Consider the following 22,132-nt stretch of genomic DNA (forward strand, 5'->3'; position numbering starts at 1 on the left):
ATGACAAGGACGCATTTTACGCGCAGTTCGAACGCGAGTACGACTGCTGCCCAAGCCACGACGTCAAGATCATCATAGGAGATTTGAACGCTCAGGTAGGCCAGGAGGAGGAATTCAGACCGACGATTGGTAAGTTTAGCGCCCACCAGCAAACGAACGAAAACGGCCTACGACTCATTGATTTCGCCGCCTCCAAAAATATGGCCATACGTAGCACCTTTTTCCAACACAGCCTCCCTTATCGTTACACCTGGAGATCACCACAGCAGACGGAATCTCAAATCGACCACGTTCTGATTGACGGACGGCACTTCTCCGACATTATCGACGTCAGGACCTATCGTGGTGCCAACATCGACTCCGACCACTATCTGGTGATGGTCAAACTGCGCCCAAAACTCTCCGTCATCAACAATGTACGGTACCGGCGACCGCCACGGTACAACCTAGAGCGACTGAAGCAACCGGATGCCGCCTCAGCATACGCGCAGAATCTCGAAGACGCGTTGCCAGACAAGGGCGAGCTCGATGAGGCCCCTCTAGAGGACTGCTGGAGTACAGTGAAAGCAGCCATCAACGACGCAGCCGAGAGCACCATCGGGTACGTGGAACGGAATCGACGGAACGAATGGTTCGACGAAGAGTGCAGAACGGTTTTGGAGGAGAAGAACGCAGCGAGGGCGGTTATGCTGCAGCAAGGGACTCGACAGAACGTGGAACGTTACAAACAGAAGCGGAAACAGCAGACCCGCCTCTTTCGGGAGAAAAAGCACCGTCTGGAAAAAGCGGAGTGCGAAGAAATGGAACTGCTGTGCCGTTCCCAAGAAACACGGAAGTTCTACCAGAAGCTCAACGCATCCCGCAACGGCTTCGTGCCGCGAGCCGAAATATGCAGGGATAAAGACGGAGGCCTCTTGACGGACGGACGTGAGGTGATCGATAGGCGGAAGCAGCACTTCGATCAGCACCTGAACGGCGTGGAGAACGTAGGTACGGGAGCCCACGGCAACGGAAGGAACGACGACGCCAGTGCAGCGGAGGACGGAAATGAACCAACTCCCACGCTGAGGGAAGTTAAGGATGCCATTCACCAGCTCAAAACCAACAAAGCAGCTGGTAAGGATGGTATCGCAGCTGAACTCATCAAGATGGGCCCAGAAAAGTTGGCCACCTGTCTGCATCGGCTGATAGTCAGGATCTGGGAAACCGAACAGCTACCGGAGGAGTGGAAGGAAGGGGTAATCTGCCCCATTCACAAGAAAGGCGACCATTTGGAATGTGAGAACTTCAGGGCGATCACTATTTTGAATGCTGCCTACAAAGTGCTATCCCAGATCATCTTCCGTCGTCTGTCACCTAAAACAAATGAGTTCGTGGAAAGTTATCAAGCCGGCTTCATCGACGGCCGGTCGACAACGGACCAGATCTTTACCGTACGGCAAATCCTCCAGAAATGCCGTGAATACCAGGTCCCAACGCACCACCTGTTCATCGACTTCAAAGCGGCATACGATAGTATCGACCGCGCAGAGCTATGGAGAATCATGGACGAAAACGGCTTTCCTGGGAAGCTGACTAGACTGATTAAAGCAACGATGGACGGTGTGCAAAACTGCGTAAGGGTTTCGGGTGAACTATCCAGTTCATTCGTATCTCGCCGGGGACTGCGACAAGGTGACGGACTCTCATGTCTACTCTTCAACATCGCGCTGGAAGGTGTGATGCGACGAGCCGGGCTCAACAGCCGGGGAACGATTTTCACAAAATCCGGTCAATTTGTGTGCTTTGCGGACGACATGGACATTATCGCTAGAACATTTGGAACGGTGGCAGAACTGTACACCCGCCTGAAACGCGAAGCAGCAAAGGTCGGACTGGTGGTGAATGCCTCAAAAACAAAGTACATGCTGGTGCGAAAACGACCGGATCCGTCTGGGTAGTAATGTTACGATAGACGGGGATACTTTCGAGGTGCTGGAGGAATTCGTCTACCTCGGATCCTTACTGACGGCTGACAACAACGTGAGCCGTGAAATCCGGAGGCGCATCATCAGCGGAAGTCGGGCCTACTACGGGCTCCAGAAGAAACTGCGGTCGAAAAAGATTCACCCACGCACCAAATGTACCATTTACAAAACGCTAATAAGACCGGTGATCCTCTACGGGCACGAGACATGGACCATGCTCGAGGAGGACCTACAAGCACTCGGAGTTTTCGAGCGACGCGTGCTAAGAACGATCTTCGGCGGTGTGCAGGAGAACGGTGTGTGGCGGAGAAGGATGAACCACGAGCTCGCTGCACTTTACGGCGAACCCAGCATCCAGAAGGTGGCCAAAGCCGGAAGGATACGTTGGGCAGGGCATGTTGCAAGAATGCCGGACAACAACCCTGCAAAGCTGGTGTTTGCAACGGATCCGGTTGGCACAAGAAGGCGTGGAGCGCAGAGAGCACGATGGGCGGACCAGGTGGAGCGTGACTTGGCGAGCATTGGGCGCGACCGAGGATGGAGAGCGGCAGCCACAAACCGAGTATTGTGGCGTACTCTTGTTGATTATGTCTTGTCTTAATGATGTCGAACAAATAAATGTATGTATGTATGTGAAATCTGTGCTGCTATACGCTAGTGAAACCTGGTGTGTATCAGTGGAGAACACTCAACGGCTGCAGGTCTTCATCAATAGATGCCTGCGGTATATAATTCGTGCATGGTGGCCTTACAATTAGATCTCCAACGTGGAGCTCCATCGTCAATGTAATCAAAAGCCGATAGCGATAGAAATTCGGTAGCGAAAGTGGAGGTGGGTCGACCACTCTCTACGGATGGGCGGAAACGAAATCTGCATGCAAGCGTTAGATTGGAACCCAGCACTCCAGCAGGACATCGCATCAGAGGCAAACCCAGAGGCTCATAGCGGCGCAGCCTCAATAACGAAATCGACTTGCTTAACAGAAATTTTACTTGGCCACAGGTCAAGGCGATGGCTGACAATCGGCCCTCTGCACCACCGTGGGTGCCCAGGTCTGAAAGTAGTAAGTTACTTACTTATTTACTTTATAAGCCGAACATGATGTGTAACTGTTACAAAGCATTTTTTGTGTGGATGAAGCGGACCTGGTGTGATGGTTTAACTCTTTGGAGTCGGAGATTTTCGCCACTGCAACCTTGATGGCTTCGAATACGTTTGTTATGTTCGGTTTCATCGCCGGGGTCATATTGACCCCTCCAGCTCCAAAGGGTTAAGTCCGTGACTATCACTCCGAAGACCTGGAATCGAATCTCACTCTCGACCAACTCACAAATCATGAGTTCTTCCTTCGGAAGAGAAATGAAACATGGGTCCCGAGATGAATGCCTATGGCTAAAAATCTTGTTAATACAGATAAAAACAATATTTTGTGTGGTTTGGCAATTATGCAGGAATCATGGGCAAGTCTAGCGCGATTTCAGCGTGTATAGATAATCAGGCTAAACATTTTCATATTTTTGAACATATCTCCATAGTAAAGAAATACTTCTCTTGTAGCTATTCGATCGCTACTAGAACTCAATTGTTGCTTCCAAAAAAGTAAACTACTCGTCATTTCGAGAGTAGTTCGGCACAATTTAATTAACTCGCATTTTACATCAATTTGCGCGCAATACACGCGAGCACGGAAGAAACGCATTGCAATTTACAAAAGTATACAACGCATAGCTACGATGTGATGTGCGCGATGGAGAAACCAGGAACTCGGAACAAATTAGTGCGGCAATTTGTGCGAGATCTTGAGTGTTGTCGGCGGCCTCGCAAGCGATCGTCTGCGCCCAAAATTAAGCTCAATTCTTCCTCTTTCATTGTCGTTGTACGCCTCCAGCCAGTTGCCGCTGCTGCCGGACCCGCACTCACATTACGTATTCCGGTTTGTACGCGAAAAAACTCGGCGTCGGCACTCGACAGACACGCAAATTCAGTGCGTACTGCAAGCGTTTCGCATCAGCAGCAGCACCAGAGATCATGGTGCTGGCCGGTTACGTCGCGTCACTACTTTTGACCCTTTCTCCAGCTCCAGCGTAGCTGACATTCGGATGGAGGTGGTGGCGCACTTTGGGAGAGTTGTTTGTATGCGCTCCCACATAAATCGAGGTCACCAGACAACGAGAAAGTCGAGAGTCTCCGTAGAGAGGCTGTTTGGCTTTGTTATCAAGAGACAACGATTTTTTGTACTTGCATGATGGCCTTTAGTATGTGCCAACCAACAGTAATGAATCAACATTGCTACTGCCATAACGAGAGAAGAATGATTGGTGCATTAATTTCGGAAGCCTTAAATGGCAGTGGCCTATTTCTTTGGGTGAACCTGTTTGAGCAGTGGAGGTCTGGGTACAGAATTTTTGAACACCCTTTCACTTCCATTCTATTTGGCCCCATACGTATGTGTATCGCAATGTGGCTAACGTATATCATTTTGTGTTATGGATTTAAGGATGTTCATCTGTTGACTCATGTATCGATGATGGGAAATTTATCTTATTTTGTTTAGGAGACAGGATTGTACCATATAAGATTGTGCGATGAAACTTCGTTACAGTTTGGTTAAAATAAAGAAACATTAATTAAGGACGTCATGTTGAACTGTTCATAATCGCAAAACCCCGATGAATTATTCAACAACAACAACAACACTTACCTGCTGCAGTATCGGTCGGATGTACTTCAGTGGCAGCGGCGAAAATTTGTTCTGCTTCAGGAAGTCGTACAGGTTCTGCTCCAGCATTTCGAACACCAGGCATGTGTGATTTTTATGCTGGAAGCACTCCAGTGCCCGCACAAAGTTGAACTCGTCGGCATTCTCCTGGCTCAGGCGGGACAGGATCGACACCTCGATCTGGCCCTGCCGTGCGTAGGACGGGTGATTTTTGAGGATCTTGATGGCGACGATGTCGCTTGTGCCCTTTTTCCAGCATTTTACCACCTGTCCGAAGGTGCCCCGGCCGAGGAACTCTAGCACCTGGTTGAAGGGGAAGAGAAGAGAAAAACGAAAGGAGGTGTTAGTTCAATGTTGGCTCTCCAACGGGATCGAACTGAAGTGTTTGCGTGTGACACCAATAAGACGGTGCGGCGGAAGACGACAACGAGGTTGGGAATGTGAACGGTTCTCTCGTGCCGTCGTTGTTGACTTACGAACTAATCGTCGATGGCAGCTCTTCAGCTTTGTTTGGTCTACTGATTGTCTATTTACTTCTTGTCGAAAGAAAGCTGAAGGGTGGTTAACAGTAGTTATTTAGAAAATGTGCCACTATTTAACTTCTTGATTGGGGGTTTGCCGTGTTTTTGAAAGGTAATGAGATATGGTTCATTTTGTGACGGCTGTCAGTCAAGAGAATTGTGACGCCGTTTGAAGCACCTTGTGAAATAGCACTACTGCCGTGAACCACATATCTGTCCCATATGCATAGAAAATCCACCAAACTTAGGATTGCTATGTAACTTACGGCAGCAGGTCTTTCATTTTGATGTACATCAAAATAAAATATAACAGTCTAAGAGATCATCACTGTTGTAAAAAAGTAAACAATGTAGCGCGGAATTATGATGATCACGAATGATTTGAATACACCACAAGTCACGACTAAGTACATAGATTACATTTTACTGCGCACGTTCATTGAATTACGAATTAATTCAAAGCTTGTTGATAAACGTGAGGAATATTGCACTCACTGTTTCAATAGCAACATTGATATTCCAATATCCGGTAATACCACACTAAAATTATTCTACCGCAGTCATTGGAATTGATTATTCTTCTCCATCTCCTATATGTGTACATTAAAAACTCATTGAAAACAAGTTTTACGGAGAAACAAATGAATGCAATGTACACACGTTGATGCCGTAGCCTAGCCTCTATGTGTGTTGCATCCATCGATTGATGTCGATATGATGATGCCCACTAGCGTCTACAGCCGAGAGCCGACATCATTTAAATTTATCATACCTCCGCTAGTAATGTTGTTGGTTGATAATGCATAGGCGAGTAAAGTCATTATTAGATCTTAACTGCAATCGTTGCTGTTATGATGATTTACATCACATTTCAACGCTTTTCATTGAAGCCTACAGGTAGGGATTTAGATAAATATCTGCTCTATTGAAAATTTAATTAATTTTTTATCGATAGACTGGATGAAGCATGCATTGCTGAAACATTGAAGTTGTTAAAATAAATGAATCAGGTAAAAAGATTCATCTAATCTAACTTTCACAACAGCAGTTCACTGTTTAGACGATTTCCTTTTCCAGATAATTGAAATTTAACTGGGGATTACTAATTTCAATGAGAGCTAACTAATGGATCACTAAAATAACTAAAACGGCCGCTATGAAATGAACAGATGGCGCCACCGTAACCTTGTGTGCTTGACGTAACTAGACTGCTGTCACTGTGTGAACTACCATATACGGTGGCGTTTTTGTTTTGGTGCGGTGAGTAGCGGAAAAGTCGGCTTCAATGATCCATTGGATTGATTTATAAGAAATATTACATCACCATTTCGATGCTGCTTCTTTCAAAAAAATAATCTACGTGATGTTCACAAACTACATAAGATTATTCTTGATTATCTCAAACATTAAGGCTCCCGTAGACTTTTGTCCACAAACAATTTCGAAAATTAGTGTGGACTGGAGACTTTGGTCACACCTCCTTCTCTCCCTCCTTGCAGTCTACATAGTATTTTTGGGCGGGCCCCTTCCTAACTTATATCAATCGAAAGTTCAGTCACCCAGTCATTGATGTACGGTTTTTTATCAGATGCCAGAGCTTATCAGCAGACGCCCTTGTATAAATACTTGTATTTTTATCTTATCAATTTCGAGTTCTGGTCGGAGTTTGTTTTGGATTCCAAGGTATACATACATGTCGCTATTGGAACACATACCAACCAAAACAAAATCTTTAAAGTTGATCAAGTTTGGCATGTGCACTAGGATGGCTCACATTTCGATTACGCATCCATGATCCAATTGTTGAACACTGGCATAACCTGATTTGTTAGCATCACTGCCAGATTTTTTACGTTACCTAATCGTGTATTTTAATGGGTTTCAGGAACTTGCCAAGGATGTTCCAGACGGCTTCAGGAACGTTCCAGAGGTTTTCAAGGGATTTCAAGGGCGTTCCAGGTGTGCTCCAGACAGGTTCAGAGAGTTAAGTGGGTCCCAATGCTTCAGGGCGTTCCAGGGACGTGTCAGAGGGTTTCAGGAGCGATCCAGGGGTTTCCAGGAGTATTCCAGGGGTGATCCAGGGGTTTTCAAAGAGTTACAGTAGCGTTCCATGGGTGTTCCTGAGGTTGAAGCGGTTTCAGGGGTTTCAAGGAGTGTTCCAGGAGCATTCAAAGGCGTTTCAGGGTGCTGCAGGGCATTTAAGGAGCGCTCTAGGAGTTTTCAAGGGGCTTCAGGGCCTTCAGGGGCGTTTCATGGGTTTCAAGATGTTACAGGTTGCTTCAGGGGCGTTTCATGGGCATTGATGAGATCCCAAAAGCGTTCCAGAGGTATCCCATGAGGTTTCAGGGGCATTCCATAGGGCTTCTGGGAGTTTCAGGTCACAAAGGCATTCCAGGAAGTCTCAGGGAGTTCCATGGGCGTTCTATGGGGCATTAGGGTGTTTCAGAGACGTTCTAGGGATTACAGTCCCGGGCCTGACGAAACCCCCACCCCTCGCGAGTCAGCCGCGTAGTCGCCGGCTAAGAATAGGACTACTAACCCTAATTCAAGGTGTCAAGCGACCCGTGCCGTGGAATGAGTGATCGAGGCGGTGAAAAAGATGCTCGACCGTTAACGAAGCATGTTTGGTACCGGACACCCCCCACAGTATTTCGTCCCTCACGTTAATGCAAGGCTCTGGCGTGAGTGACCTTTGTCAGGCGGTTTCTGAGTGGGTGACGGATATTGCCATCATAGCGGACCTATACAACGGCAACGGCAATTGGGTCTCGGATGGGTCCAGAAATATGGCGGCGTTATGGACGACGGGTAAATACCCCGTCCAGGAGTTGGTGTCTACAACCTATGAGGACTTCGTGGTCGCCAAAGTAAACGGGACCTTCTTCTATAGCTGTTATGCGCCTCCGCGGTGGTCGATCGAGCAGTTTACGAAGATGCTGGACTGTATGAAGACTGTGCTAACAGGGCGAAGGCCGGTGGTAATAGCGGGAGACTTTAATGCGTGGGCCGTAGATTGGGGAAGCCGTTTCACGAACCAGCGGGTTAGATCCTGCTAGAGACATTGGCCATACTAGATGTCGGTACCAATAGTACATTTAGTCGGAACGGTGTGGAGTCGACTATTGACGTAGTCCTGGCCTAACAAGTAGTTCGAGCTGGAGAGTAGACGATAGCTACAGGTAGAGGGTAGAGGAAGCGGCGGCTAGGCTAAAGCCAAGCCCTCGAAGACGAAAGACATCATACTTCGACGATGGGGTATTTAGGGAAGCGCTCCACGAGCGAAACCTACTTGAATTAGACGGCGATGAGATGGTAGCGGTGCTCTCGCGTGCGTGCGATGCGACTATACCTAGGCGAGTCCACCCTAGAAATGGGAGACCACTGGCTTATTGGTGGACTGAAGCGATTGCGGACTTGAGCCACGTCTGCCCACGGGATATGCGGCGGATGCAGCGAACACGATCTGAGAAAAAGCGAAACGAACGGCGGGCGGTGTTCGCCGCTGCAAAAGCCGCACTGAAGACCGATATAAGGACAAGCAAAAAGGCTCTATCAGTGTGCCAATGCGAACCCGTGGGGTGTTGCCTACAGGTGCGTGATGGCCAAGACTAGAGGTGTAATGGCTCCTACAGAGCAATCTCCAGAGATGGGATCATCGAGGAATCTTTTTCCGCGCCATGGTCCTAGTCCTTAGCCTCCATTTGTAGGACAGCCGGGGACTGGGTCTGGCGATGGAGAGTGGGTCACCGATGTGAAACTTGCGGGGATAGCAAAGTCCCTTAGCGTAGGTAAGGCCCCAGGTCCGGACGGAGTTCCGAACCTGGCCTTAAAAGTAGCTATTGCAGAGGCTTCCGAGATGTTCAGGTCTGCTATGCAGAAATGTCTGGACGAGGGATTTTCCCCAGAAGTATGGAAGAGGCAGAGCCTGGTTCTATTGCCAAAGGCGGGGAACCCATCCGGAGGCCGTCGGCATATAGACCAATATGCTTGATCGAAACGGCGGGGAAGGTGCTCGAAACGATCATCCTCAATCACATGCAGCTCATTTTGGAAGCTGAACCTGAACATATGGTATATGAAAAACTTGTGCGGCAAGACTAGTTCTAAATAAAGTCATGGAAAACCGCTCTGTCTCCAAAATTTAAGGTAAATGTCAAGGACTACGTTCAAAAAATGCCAATTGATATTTAACATATATCGTTACGGAATATGACTGAGTTTTTTGGTGAACCTTATACTACTCAAAGAAGGAGGGAGTAACGAAAGTGATGAAAGAAACGGTGGATAGAATCGCAAGTATGCGACGGGAGAAATTGAATAGAAGTTGAAAATTAACAGAGGGTCATAATTGAACAACACAATCACAACGACGACCCCTTTGCCTAACGTCGTGGTTTTGAACGGCCAGGTACTAGTAGTTTGATGATGACTACTAGCCCTAGACAGGCAAAAAGATCGTGGTTGTGATCTGTTACTTTCGGTACTCCCTTCTTTGAGTAGTATTAAGTTCTCCGAAAAAAGCCAATAAAATTCAATTATCACGACTAGTATTGCGCCTAAGAGCCTCCTGTGAGTAATTATGAAAGCAATTGCATACTAGTTGAACGTTGAATTTAACCCTAGTAGGATGTTAGGGTCAATATGGCCCAGATAGGCACGCTGAACGTACACTACGCCATCGTGGTGCGAAAAACCTAACATCTTAGGAGGGTTAAGAATACTTGTACGAAGATAGAATGAGAAAGACTTCACCCATTCACCCATAAATATTCCATTATTATGTATTGTAATTTGATTAAAAATCACGCTCCAACAAACAAGTCGACCTACATATACTGATTGAGATTACTTCAGAAACAACAAACAGAGAGGCCCACAATTGCATACGTCGGCATTATAAAGAATCTTGCAAACGCATCAACCGCAAACCGAAGCGCTCCTTCATCCTAGACTAGAGTGTGATGCAAACACAGCAAAACCATAAAGTTGGTGCACCCGATAAGACGAGAGAGTATCAACCGAGGCGTCGAATTTCAACAAATCAGACCATCTCCCGAATGATGTGTTGTTTTAAACAACTCACAGCTGGACATGCATATTGATCTGAGCTAGCCTAAGCTTTAGTTCGTAATGACCACCTAATGAAATTGCTACTCCGTGGTTTTCCAAAACCACGGAAATTGCTCAGTGAACCAACAAATAGGGCAATTTTGTAATTATTGTACGCCAATTGGTACATGGTCGGTGCATAATTCATGAAGCGTGCAACAATTGGCCATTGAGCTAGTCCTTGAAAGTACAATTCCTCCTTTGATGGGCAACTGGTCCGTCGATTAACCAATTAAACTTATCAAATCCATGTGGTATCACCACTATAGTGGAGAGACCCAATAGAAAGAAGAACAACATTGTAGCCATATTTTGATTGGACGTTCTACTCGGGTGCAGAAGATGGAGTCACCATTGAAACGATATTGAATTCAATTCAATTGATACCAGAACGCAACAAACAAGTTCGGAAAACAGGCGGAGACGGAATCAAGATGTCTATTACATTACGAAAGTTGCTCGATCGACATCTGGTTGGGCAGCAGCACTTGAAAGAAACCTAGTCGCTACGAAACGTTCCAAGCCAGCTGGTTGTAGTTTATGTCTCTCTTGATAAGCGCGTGTCGTATAAGCTTCCAAGGGCGCAGCGCCAGCGTCTATCCGTTCCAATCACGGATCAAAACAACCGCTCAATGGAAATTTGGATTCAATTGGTGGAGTCCCTTTTTCATCGTTTGGTCGTTTACCACCGTGTCGCCTTCGTTCAACGTGTTTCTAAAAATAAGATCTTTTAGGCAAATAACTTGCGGCGGAGTCCCGAAGGGGGCCAGCCAGTGTGGATATATTAGTTTTATTTTCGAAACAAATATTTGGCACTAATTGGAAAACGACGTGAAATATGTCGACCGGTGGAGCCCTCCCTTGATCGTCGTGGGGAGTTTTACCCGCTGCCCCCTGCCCGGTTTACGGACAGATCCGAGAACGAAACGTGATTGAGAGGATTCGTCGTTAGATGGCGACGACGACGACGCTAGCCAGACGGGTCAACTGTCGTAAAGTGTTTTGCTCTGGGAATAACGTTAAAGTTGGCTTGGCACCCAATATTCCACATATTTTACGCACCCATGAATCATAAAACGTGCTCAAGAATGTAGTTATAATTGAGAGAGAAAATATAAAACAGAATTGTGCGAAATTGCTGATGTGGGAGCAGAGCACTTCCAGAACTATTTATGTTAAACAAAATGAATAAAACGTAGTAAACTTACCTATGTTTACTAGGGTATATGTACCATTCCTTGGCCTAATTTGCAAGCCGCCTTGACAATTTTGACCATAACTCATAAATTAATAGCACTAGAAATAATATGTCCACCCTATTACACACTCTAGGCAATGCATGTTTCACCAATTGGAAGTAAACTTACGTAAATATTCAAGATTTTACTTAATTAAGTTGAAAAGATTCGATGCGATGGTATGCAACGTTGGTCTATGGTACAAAAATTGGCCTATTAGTGGATACAACGTTGGCCTATTGCTTTTCATGCACTAGAACCACTTATTATCTCATTTTTTCAATATTTCTGCTGAAGTAGGGTGGGGCGGGGCAAGATGGGTCGCATAAGGATGGATCACCATAACTTTGTAAATACAAATCGTATTGGTTTGTATTCGTTCGCTACTCTTTAATACACTAGTAAGCTATGCTAAAAGTCGATAAAAAGTTCATTAAATACAAAATATGATGTTGAACGAGCAGTTTTAAAAAGTGATCGATGTTGCACTGTGAAAAAAGTGCGGGGCAAGATGGGTCACCTTTTAAGTAATTCACATTTTCTCAACGAAAAACGTCAAAATATAAGATTTGTTCCGCATTCATATATGCTCCATATCCATACTGAATAAACAAGAGCTACTAGTAAACATTTTATAGATTTATTTGGAATATAAAAAACTTTACGATTTGAGTGGTCCTAAGGCGTCTTGAAAATCGATGTTTTCACTAAAAAATTATCATAATTTTATGTTATAATTTTGAGTGTTCATTCCGCTTGATTGAAGTCATTTATGAGATAGTCTTGTAATAAAAAATAAATAAATTTTGAATGCTCCAAAAATACGTTCAAAATTGAAGGTGACCCATCTTGCCCCGCGGCCGTTTATATGGAGATTATATGGAATGTATCGCATAAGAAAAATGGCTAAAAACCATTTTATTTTTTATTTCCAATGAGAGTGAATAATTTTTCAATCAATGCCCCAAACTTTTGTATATTCATGCTGGTCATCTAACAAAATTATTAATCTAAACAAAACATGAGTAATGCGCCCAAAAATGGCACTGACCCATCTTGCCCCGTGACCCATCTTGCCCCGCCCCACCCTATTATCTCTGTTTGTTCACCAATCTTACTTTTAAATTATATTTTCGGAGCTGAATTTTCAAAAAACTATAAATAAATCACTTTAACTAAAGTTCTTTCTTAATTTAGTAACAATAACAACGCAACCCTATTATTGTGTTATATTTTACAGTCACCGCACACAAAATCTTTCTTCCTGTTCGTTCTTTCTGGTTCTTACGCAAGAAATGCTGTTGACGTCTTTTTATCGCTGTTTTTGAAATCACTTTACTGATGGGCCATGATTTGGGTACATAGTGAAAAAAAAATGTCCACAATATTCGGCCCACATTCAATTTGTTAAATAGTTATTATTCGTTGAAAACAAATACACAAGTTCAAAGTAGCGTCTTTGACCGTCGCATCAAATGTTCAATTATTGAAAAGTCAATTTGAAATGTTTCAGAATCATGCCATTTATGATCATGTGTATAGACTACCCACTAAGCCGAAGAATCATGGCGTCTACAAAAGCTAAACAAAGTGACATTTTCATTCAATTTTAATGTTCCAAACTGCTAAAATTGAAACGAAATGTTACAGTTGTTTGGCGCATAGCTTTTCCGATATCCAGTTATGCGTGTTTGTTTGAGTTTTTGGTGTACATTGAGATAGGCCGAACGAGGGGACTATGCCAACGAAGCATCCCGATACCCTACATGTATTGTATGTATTGGTCAATATTTATTTCTACACTGCAAATTTCGAGCAAACAACGTGATTTATACTCATAAAAGCAGTCAGTATTTACAGATATTTGCTACAACTTTTGAATAGCATATGCATGCTGATGCATTTTGAAAGGTGTTTGTAATCTCAAGAACCATTCTTAGAATTAGAATTTCCTTCTTGCTTGGAAGTTCGAAGAACTCCTTTCGAGATGCCCCTAGGGATTTTCAATCAATTTAGAATTGATTTTTAGATTTTTTTTTTATTCAAAATACCACCACGGATTTTTTTTTGGGATGTCTTCTTAAATTTGTTGTCTCCGTGATTTCTCATAAATTTCCTCACGCTCACCAAAATACCTCTTGAATTAATTTCCAATTCCCACCTTCTTTCCCTCTCCCTAAATCCGGCCCTATTCTGAGTATCTCCAGGGATTCCTTCAAACAGTACACAGATTTTTCCAGAATTGCTCCCAAAGGTCCCCGCAGGATTTCTCCCACAGTTCCTTCCGAGATATCTTTGGAAGTTTCTCAGGATTCTTTTATAGTGTTCTCCGCGTAATTTCCCCTATGTTTCTTGGCTTTTCTGCAGAACTTTCCCCTGGAATGTGTCTCAGAGGTTCTTTCCTGATTTCTTAGGGAGCTTCTCTCGAAATTTCTGGAGCAGTTCCTCCTGAGACTTATAACGGGGTATTGTTCCCGGGTTTGTTCCGGAATGTCTTTCGGAGTTAATTCTCTCCAGATCCCCGGAATTCTTCTGGAATTTGTCTCAAGTTTCCTACTGTGATTCAACTCCTCGAATAACTCTCAGGAATTCTTTCATTATTCTTAGCAAATTCCGGAGGTTCTGCGAAGGAACTCTGTGACAAATCTAGGAAAGAATACATGGAGGAATTCTGTTAGGAACTATAAAGGAATTCTGAGGACAAACTGCCCGTCAGAATTCCTTAACCCGGGAGCGGTCGCGTCGTGTACTGAGTACACGCACCATGAAAAATGCACGCTTTTGGTACACAGCGTGAGCGTGGCGTCGCTGCAGGTAGTCAATGACGCGACTGCTCGAGGGTTAAGGAGCATTGAAGTGCATCCTACGCATGCAAACTCCGAAAGGCATTCCGGAAAAAAATCCCGGCAAAGTGCCGGGAAGAAATTTCCGAAGGTACTACAGAAGAAACCGTAGAAGAAACTGCACTAGAAATCACGACAAAACCTGCAGAATTTACGAAAAAATACCGTGACTTCGGGTGAAATTGATCAACGTGAAGGCAATTTTTATTTGTCAAAAATAAAGCTTTGAACTTAAAACAATTTTTAGAAAATTACCATCATCTGGCTCAAGGGTTATTGAATGGTGAGTGGCAGTGGCTTAATTTCCCCAACAGGGGAGAAAAAAAAATGGTGAGTTTACATGTTTAACAGCAAACTTGTCACATATTTCTGAATTAAATTTGATATTTTTCGAAACGGCGTGTTTGGCGAATTTCAAAGTTTCAAACTTTCAAACTTCTGTTACCGTGGCTGTATCACACATGTAATAAATATTCGAATGAATGTTTATAGCTACCAAGTGTTCGCTAAACCAGATATCGTCATCAAAAGTTCTATAAATATTGATATTTATGCATAAAATTGTACTTTTGCTAAAGTGATGACTTGTTTAGTATGAAAATTGCATACCTTCAGGCGTTTTCTTTAGATTTATTGAACTTTAAGCCTAAACAATAAAGAATTTACTAAACTGATATAAGTTTTACAAAGCTTTTCGCATTCTGGGATGGTTAACTCAGATGAAAAAAATATTTTCGGCACTTATAAAGACATTTCACTGACTGATCAATTTCACCCCGAAGCTAAAATTATGCAATGAATTGCAGTTAAAGTTTCAACCTCGTTGACTGTGAAACCCGTGGTAGTGCTTGTTTTAAAGCATTGAGTTTGACTATTCAAAAATTAGAAGCCAAAAACTGTGAAAAGTGATCAATTTCACCCGAAATCACGGTACTTGAAAAAACTACACGATGAAATAATGGAGCAACGCCACGAAAATCTGAGAAATCCTGAGAAAACCTATGGGAAAATCCTAAGAGGAACTCCACCATTATCGGCTGAAGCTTTAGAAGATACAGTGACCCCCCACCGATGAATCACCTTCATTTTGTACACGATTTATAAATCACCATGTTGATCAAATGAGTGAAATGAATGCCGATTCATAAATTGTGGGGTCACTGCACCTGAGCGGAAATTCTGAAAGAAAAAAAAAATCCTCAGGATAAATTCCTGGAAAAATCCCAGGAAGAATTTGATGATGATGATGATGAAAGTGTACCCACCATCAGCGCAAGGATTACCTATGGCTGCAGAATCGTTCCGGAAGGGAATGATCTACCTGATGGTTTGTTGTAACAGGGTGAGCTAAAATCCCTGAATTCCTTCGGTAGTCAACGAAACGTTGCTATCTCATGACAAAAGACTGGCTACTCCACGAACTTAAGTCCGGTCATCAGTTCATTTAGCTCCCTTAGGCTACCCCTCCCCGTGTGTGTGAACCCCACAATATAAAAATGGAAGTTATACAATATCATAATGCATGATCAATGGAAGGTAAAATAGGATAGATTCATTTATTTAGTATTACATCAAATTCAAGATAAAACTGAATCAACAATATTTCTCCATAATACACGGTTCGTGGCTGCCGCTCTCCATCCTCGGTCGCGCCCGATGCTCGCCAAGTCACGCTCCACCTGGTCCGCCCATCGTGCTCTCTGCGCTCCACGCCTTCTTGTGCCAACCGGATCAGTTGCAAACACCAGCTTTGCAGGGTTGTTGTCCGGCATTCTTGCAACATGCCCTGCCCACCGTATCCTTCCGGCTTTGGCCACCTTCTGGATGCTGGGTTCGCCGTAAAGTGCAGCGAGCTCGTGGTTCATTCTTCTCCGCCACACACCGTTCTTCTGCACACCGCCGAAGATCGTCCTTAGCACGCGTTGCTCGAAAACTCCGAGTGCTTGCAAGTCCTCCTCGAGCATGGTCCATGTCTCGTGCCCGTAGATGACCACCGGTCTTATTAGCGTTTTGTACATGGTGCATTTGGTGCGTGGGTGAATCTTTTCGACCGCAGTTTCTTCTGGAGCCCGTAGTAGGCCCGACTTCCGCTGATGATGCGCCTCCGAATTTCACGGCTCACGTTGTTGTCAGCCGTCAGTAAGGATCCGAGGTAGACGAATTCCTCCACCACCTCGAAAGTATCCCCGTCTATCGTAACATTACTACCCAGACGGATCCGGTCGTTTTCGGTTCCGCCTACCAGCATGTACTTTGTTTTCGAGGCATTCACCACCAGTCCGACCTTTGCTGCTTCGCGTTTCAGGCGGGTGTACAGCTCTGCCACCGTTCCAAATGTTCTGGGAATGATGCCCATGTCGTCCGCAAAGCACACAAATTGTCCGGATTTTGTGAAAATCGTTCCCCGGCTGTTGAGCCGGGCTCGTCGCATCACACCTTCCAGAGCGATGTTGAAGAGTAGGCATGAGAGTCCATCACCTTGTCGCAGTCCCCGGCGAGATTCGAATGAACTAGATAGTTCACCCGAAACCCTTACGCAGTTGTGCACACCGTCCATCGTTGCTTTAATCAGTCTAGTCAGCTTCCCAGGAAAGCCGTTTTCGTCCATGATTCTCCATAGCTCTGCGCGGTCGATACTGTCGTATGCCGCTTTGAAGTCGATGAACAGGTGAAAAATAGGATAGATCTCACCAAAAAATCTCTCCAATTTTTGAATGCGTAAAGTAATGCACATCATCTTCGTCTTATGAACTCCGAAAGCGGCAACTTTGACCTGTTGCATGGTAGTTTTTGTCCGGCCGATCATGATCTTCTCCCGAATCGTGTCCCGCTTAACCTCGTCTCCCATCAGCCTCAACACGTAGGTAGTCTTGGTCACGTTCTGCAGGTGTCGTTCGTTTTCTTTCTTCTAGATAGTTAACTCACGAGATTTATTGAAGCCCCCGAGCAGTCGCGTCATCAGTCACCCTCAGCTACATCACGCTCAAGCGGTTCTTTCAACAAGGTGCGTGTACTTAGTACACGACGCGACCACTCCCGGGTTAGACTGTCGCTACTGGCAAGCTTCTGCTTCTCATCCAGCTGTCGTTTGACCTGCAACTTTGCGCTGCTCTTACATAGCTTACATAGTGTTTTGGTGGTCTTCTTGCACTTTTCGACCCATCCAAGAGAGAACTCGTAAAAAATTAACGGAACTGGTTCCAGACCCAGGGGATTGCAGATACATCGGTCAACGATGTTGGACTCATGGTTTTCGCAGCTTTATTCGATTCCTTCTTCCTATTTTGGCAGGTATAAAAACTGTGGCTCACAACATTTTTGGAAAAATCCCAGGAAGAACTTTGGTAAAAATCTCAACAGTAATCTAGTGGAAGCTCTTGAATAAATTCCGCTAAAAGGCCGTTCATAAATCATCATAAATCACGTAGACTTTTAAGGGGGAAGAACAATGTATCCGCTACTACAAACAAATGTTTGTATGAAATAAAGTCTACGAGGAGGAGGAGAGGCCTGAAATGACCAAAATTCGTTCCAAACTCTCTAGGAGAAGTCTCACGAAGAATGCTCGGAAGATTTCCTGCAGAATCCCCGGAGGAATGACGGAAAAACCTTGGGTAAATTCTGGTAGAAATTCGAAACAAATTCTTGAAATAATTTCAAGAGGAAGCTCTGGAGGAATGTACTAAAAACAATCCCTGGCGGAGTACCTGAAAAAAGGCATGGGAAGAAACTTCCGGGTGAATTTCCGTTTCTCAAATTTTAACCAGCCCCAGATGGTAAATTATTGCAACAAAAGCAGGTTGCGACATCGTCATTATTGTTGCGCGATGGTTGAAATTTGATTCAGTGGTCTCAGGGGGTTTTATTTAGTTGGCGCTCTAGGGGGTTTCGAAGGTATTCCAGGGGATTTCAAGAGCGTTTCAGACGGTTTTATAAGGTTTCATGGGTGTTCCATGAGTGTTTTAGGGGCTTCAGAGGGTTTCAGGAGCGCTCCAGAAAGGGTTTCAGGAGCGCTCCAGAAAGGTAGACGGAAAAAATCAGAACAATATCACAATAAGATCTTACTCAGTGAAGTATTGAAGATCAAAGCTATTAGTTTGTTTGACATGACAGATAATAGATCAAAAACAAGATCAAAAATAAGTGTGGGGAAGAACATGATAATATCTCATTTAGATATTATAAGATCAAACTAATATCTGGGGAGATTTGGGCTGCAGAAGATCAAACGAGGAAAAAGGCTTTGTCAGTCTCAGAAATTTTTAATTTTCAATTAAGCCTTACTTAAACTAAATACGAAGTGTTAATCACACGGTAGTGATAATTCGATGTGCCGAGACCACTACCAATTGTGAACTGTCGCCCAGAAAAGGTTTGGAAACATTGAAAAATCGTAGCCATCAGTTCGTTTAAACTCGAAAGAGTGGTCGTCTGCTACGGTATGTTTTGTTGAATATTGTTTCATTCATGGTACATATTTCTTAATGGTCGTATTGTGCTATTGTGCTGTTGTTATAGCTCTAAAATCATCAGATGATTAGATTGCCACAGGGAAATCAAATCAGCAAATGAGGTCAAAAATGGGCAAAGTTGTGCAGTTCGTGATTAGCGCAACTCCTAATTAAGAGTACCGATTTAGTTTTTGCTGCATCTTTTCCAATTTTTCATTACAACAATAAACCTAACCTGGAAAATATTTGATAATTCTCAGGTCATTTGATATATCACACAGATAAAAGACAAAAAATACTTTCTCTTTACCGACCATGTTACTGACTTTTTTTTTTTACTCATGTTAGATTTGAGTATTTTTAAACAGTTTTAACCTTCCTTAACTCGCGCGGTTGACTACCTGCGTCAGCAACAGCGCGATCGCTCGAAGGTTAAGGTTAGTTTTGATAGTGTAATGAAAAATAAATCCCTTTATTTAAAATTCAGGCCATTTCTATCTGCTTTTTGTCTCAGTGCTGATTTGTAAAATAAGTAATGAACACCAAATTAAAAAAAAAAAAAGATTCCGTGCGAAATGTAGGGAAATTTCAACTGTTACCTCGACGGGTTCCACGATATTTTTCGAAGATCAAAATAAGTACATATTTTGATATCACGATCAGATTTTGAACAGATATTTGGCAATTTTTTGAATAAAGCATCAATATCATATTAGGATATCATATCAACATTGGACCGATTTGTGATATGATTTAGATATTCCCGTCTACCCGGGAAGTGCGTTCCAGAAGTTTTTAGCGGCATTAAAGGGAGCATTGTCAAGGAGTTTCAGAAGGTTTCGAATAAGTTTCAGTGATGTTTAAGGGGTTTCAGGTTCTCGCCGGAGACTTCCAAAGGGGTTTTCAGGGGCGTTATATGCGGTTCCAGGGGTTTTCAGGAAGTGCTATGGAAATTTCAGAATGTGTCAGGGGGTTTCGAGAGATTTTAGGCGCGTTCAGAAATCCCTTGACATCATCTGAAATGTTTTGAAACCCCTCTGAAATTTCTAGGAAACTCTCTTAAAAGCCGCTTTTAAAAACATCTTAAAACACCTTGATTCGCCGCTGAAACCTTCATATGAGTTTCCTGTAACCTCTGGAAACCACTTCCAAACCAACGGTGACGAAGGATATTATGGGCAGGTTTGTGCTCTTCGTCATGGGGGATTTTGTGGGCCAAATTGCATGAAATTTGGGCATATAACTCAGCTTGGTTGGGAAGGATTAGAGGCCAACTCTGAGTTCAATAGGTTTAAAAAACCCCTCCATGACGAAGAGAACAAAACTGCCGAGAATACGTAAGTTCCCCTATATAACCATATAGACAAATTTCGCGCCAACTCGATCAGTGGTTGGCAACACCCTCTCAGAATCGAATGAAACTTGGTGGGCATAAAGACTAGGTTTTTATAAGCAACTTTGCATACTTAAATTTTCGAAAATTTTCAAGAGTAACATTTGAAGAGGGCCTAACTTTTTTTCGAAGATTTTTTTTAAAATCGATGTAACTCAAAAATGACAAGACCTATAAAAAAGTGTTGTATGGGAGACTTTTAGAGAATTGTCCAAGCTTTCATGGAAAAATATTTTAAAAATTCTAAATATATTTTTACACGCTAAAAATATATTTTTAAAATTAAAAGTCAATTTACAGAAAATGCCCACTTTTTTATGATTTGAAATTTTTTTTCAAGAAAGTCAATATTGTTGCCTAACTTTCCTCCATACATCACAAGATGGGCACTTTTAAGGAAAAAAAAGTTTTTCTAACAAAAACTTTTTCATGTTATTTTTTTTAGCGTGTTGCGCATTAACTCGTACAGGATGTATCAAGAATCCTTATACCCATTTAATAACACTCAATGGGCATTACAACTTTGTTTGATTGGGTGCCTTCTTTTTCTTGGCGTTACATCCCAACTGGAATTGAACTTGTTTCTCAGCTTGTTTTGATATCTGAATGCTTAAAACAGCATTCTGTTTGCTGAAATTGTATTATTGTGTGCCTAGAACCAGTGAACTAACATCATTATTAGAAGCGAATGATAAAGAATCGGTCTTATTTCAACAATGGCTAACCACTGATCGATGCAATTTGGAAACTATTACTAAGACTATAGACGAGTTTGTTCCGTATTTTGTAGAAAAAGTTGATAAGCTTATAACTCATGATATCATTTATAAAGAACAATCCTCATTTTTGCGGGATAAAAAAGAAACTCTTAAACAGGGTGAAGTATTAACAATTTGTGACTTTTCAGAAAATTATTCATTTAACATTCAAAATTCAGCTCAAGGTTACCATTGGAATAATTCTCAAGCTACCATTCACCCCTTTGAAGTGTACTACAGAAAAGAAAATAAGTTGGAAAACTTGAGCTTTATAATAATATCTGAAGATATAACAGCAGTTCAGTTATTTATATCAAAACTGCTGGATTTCATTAAACAATCGATTGATTTCTCAAAAATTACTTTCATGTCAGATGGAGCAGTAGCTCATTATAAGAACAAAAAAAAATTGCCAGTTTGTGCAGTTTTCGGTCCAATTATGGATTGGAAGCAGAATGGCACTTCTTCGCAGCTTCACATGGCAAAGGTCCATGTGACGCTGTTGGAGGTACTCTCAAGCGAATGGCAAAACGAGCAAATCTTGCTCGAGATTATGGAAACACAATCACAACTCCTCGAGAACTGTATAACTGGGCATTTAAACAGTCAGCTATACATATAACAAAATTGAATTTCTGCTTTATTTCAAATGAACAATATGCAAAAATGACGGATGAACTTGAAGAACTATACACATACAGTCACGTAAAAACAATACCTGGTACACAAAAATTTCATTCATTTGTGCCAATTTCTGAAAATCAAATTGAAGCGAAGAAGTTTTCGAATTCAAAAGATAATCCAAAAAAGTTTACTTTGTTTCAGATAGACTAAAGATCCTCCTCTCCTCTTCTTGGCGTAACGTCCTCACTGGGACAAAGCCTGCTTCTCAGCTTAGGTGTTCTATGAGCACTTCCACAGTTTTTAAGTGAGAGCTTCCTCTGCCAATGACCATTTTGCATGTGTATATCGTGTGGCAGGCACGAAGATACTCTATGCCCAAGGAAGTCAAGGAAATTTCCTTTACGAAAAGATCCTGGACCGACCGGGAATCGAACCCGTCACCCTCAGCATGGTCATGCTGAATACCCGTGCGTTTACCGCCTCGGCTATATGGGCCCTTATAGACTAA

The 22,132-nt window shown here is 43.2% G+C and overlaps 1 protein-coding gene across 4 annotated transcripts in view; it reads right to left on the reverse strand.

Annotated features, from left to right (window-relative positions):
• Positions 1-22,132, reverse strand: part of LOC109428701 (homeodomain-interacting protein kinase 2) — a 281,932-nt gene that overhangs the window by 46,010 nt on the left and 213,790 nt on the right. For all 4 annotated transcript variants that reach the window (XM_029879765.2, XM_019704513.3, XM_062852197.1 and 1 more), the window contains one exon: positions 4,670-4,990. In XM_029879765.2, coding sequence (XP_029735625.2) covers positions 4,670-4,990 — 321 coding nt within the window. The remainder of the gene's footprint in view (positions 1-4,669; positions 4,991-22,132) is intronic.

Source organism: Aedes albopictus, chromosome 2 (genome assembly GCF_035046485.1).
Source record: "Aedes albopictus strain Foshan chromosome 2, AalbF5, whole genome shotgun sequence".
Taxonomy (NCBI): domain Eukaryota; kingdom Metazoa; phylum Arthropoda; class Insecta; order Diptera; family Culicidae; genus Aedes; species Aedes albopictus.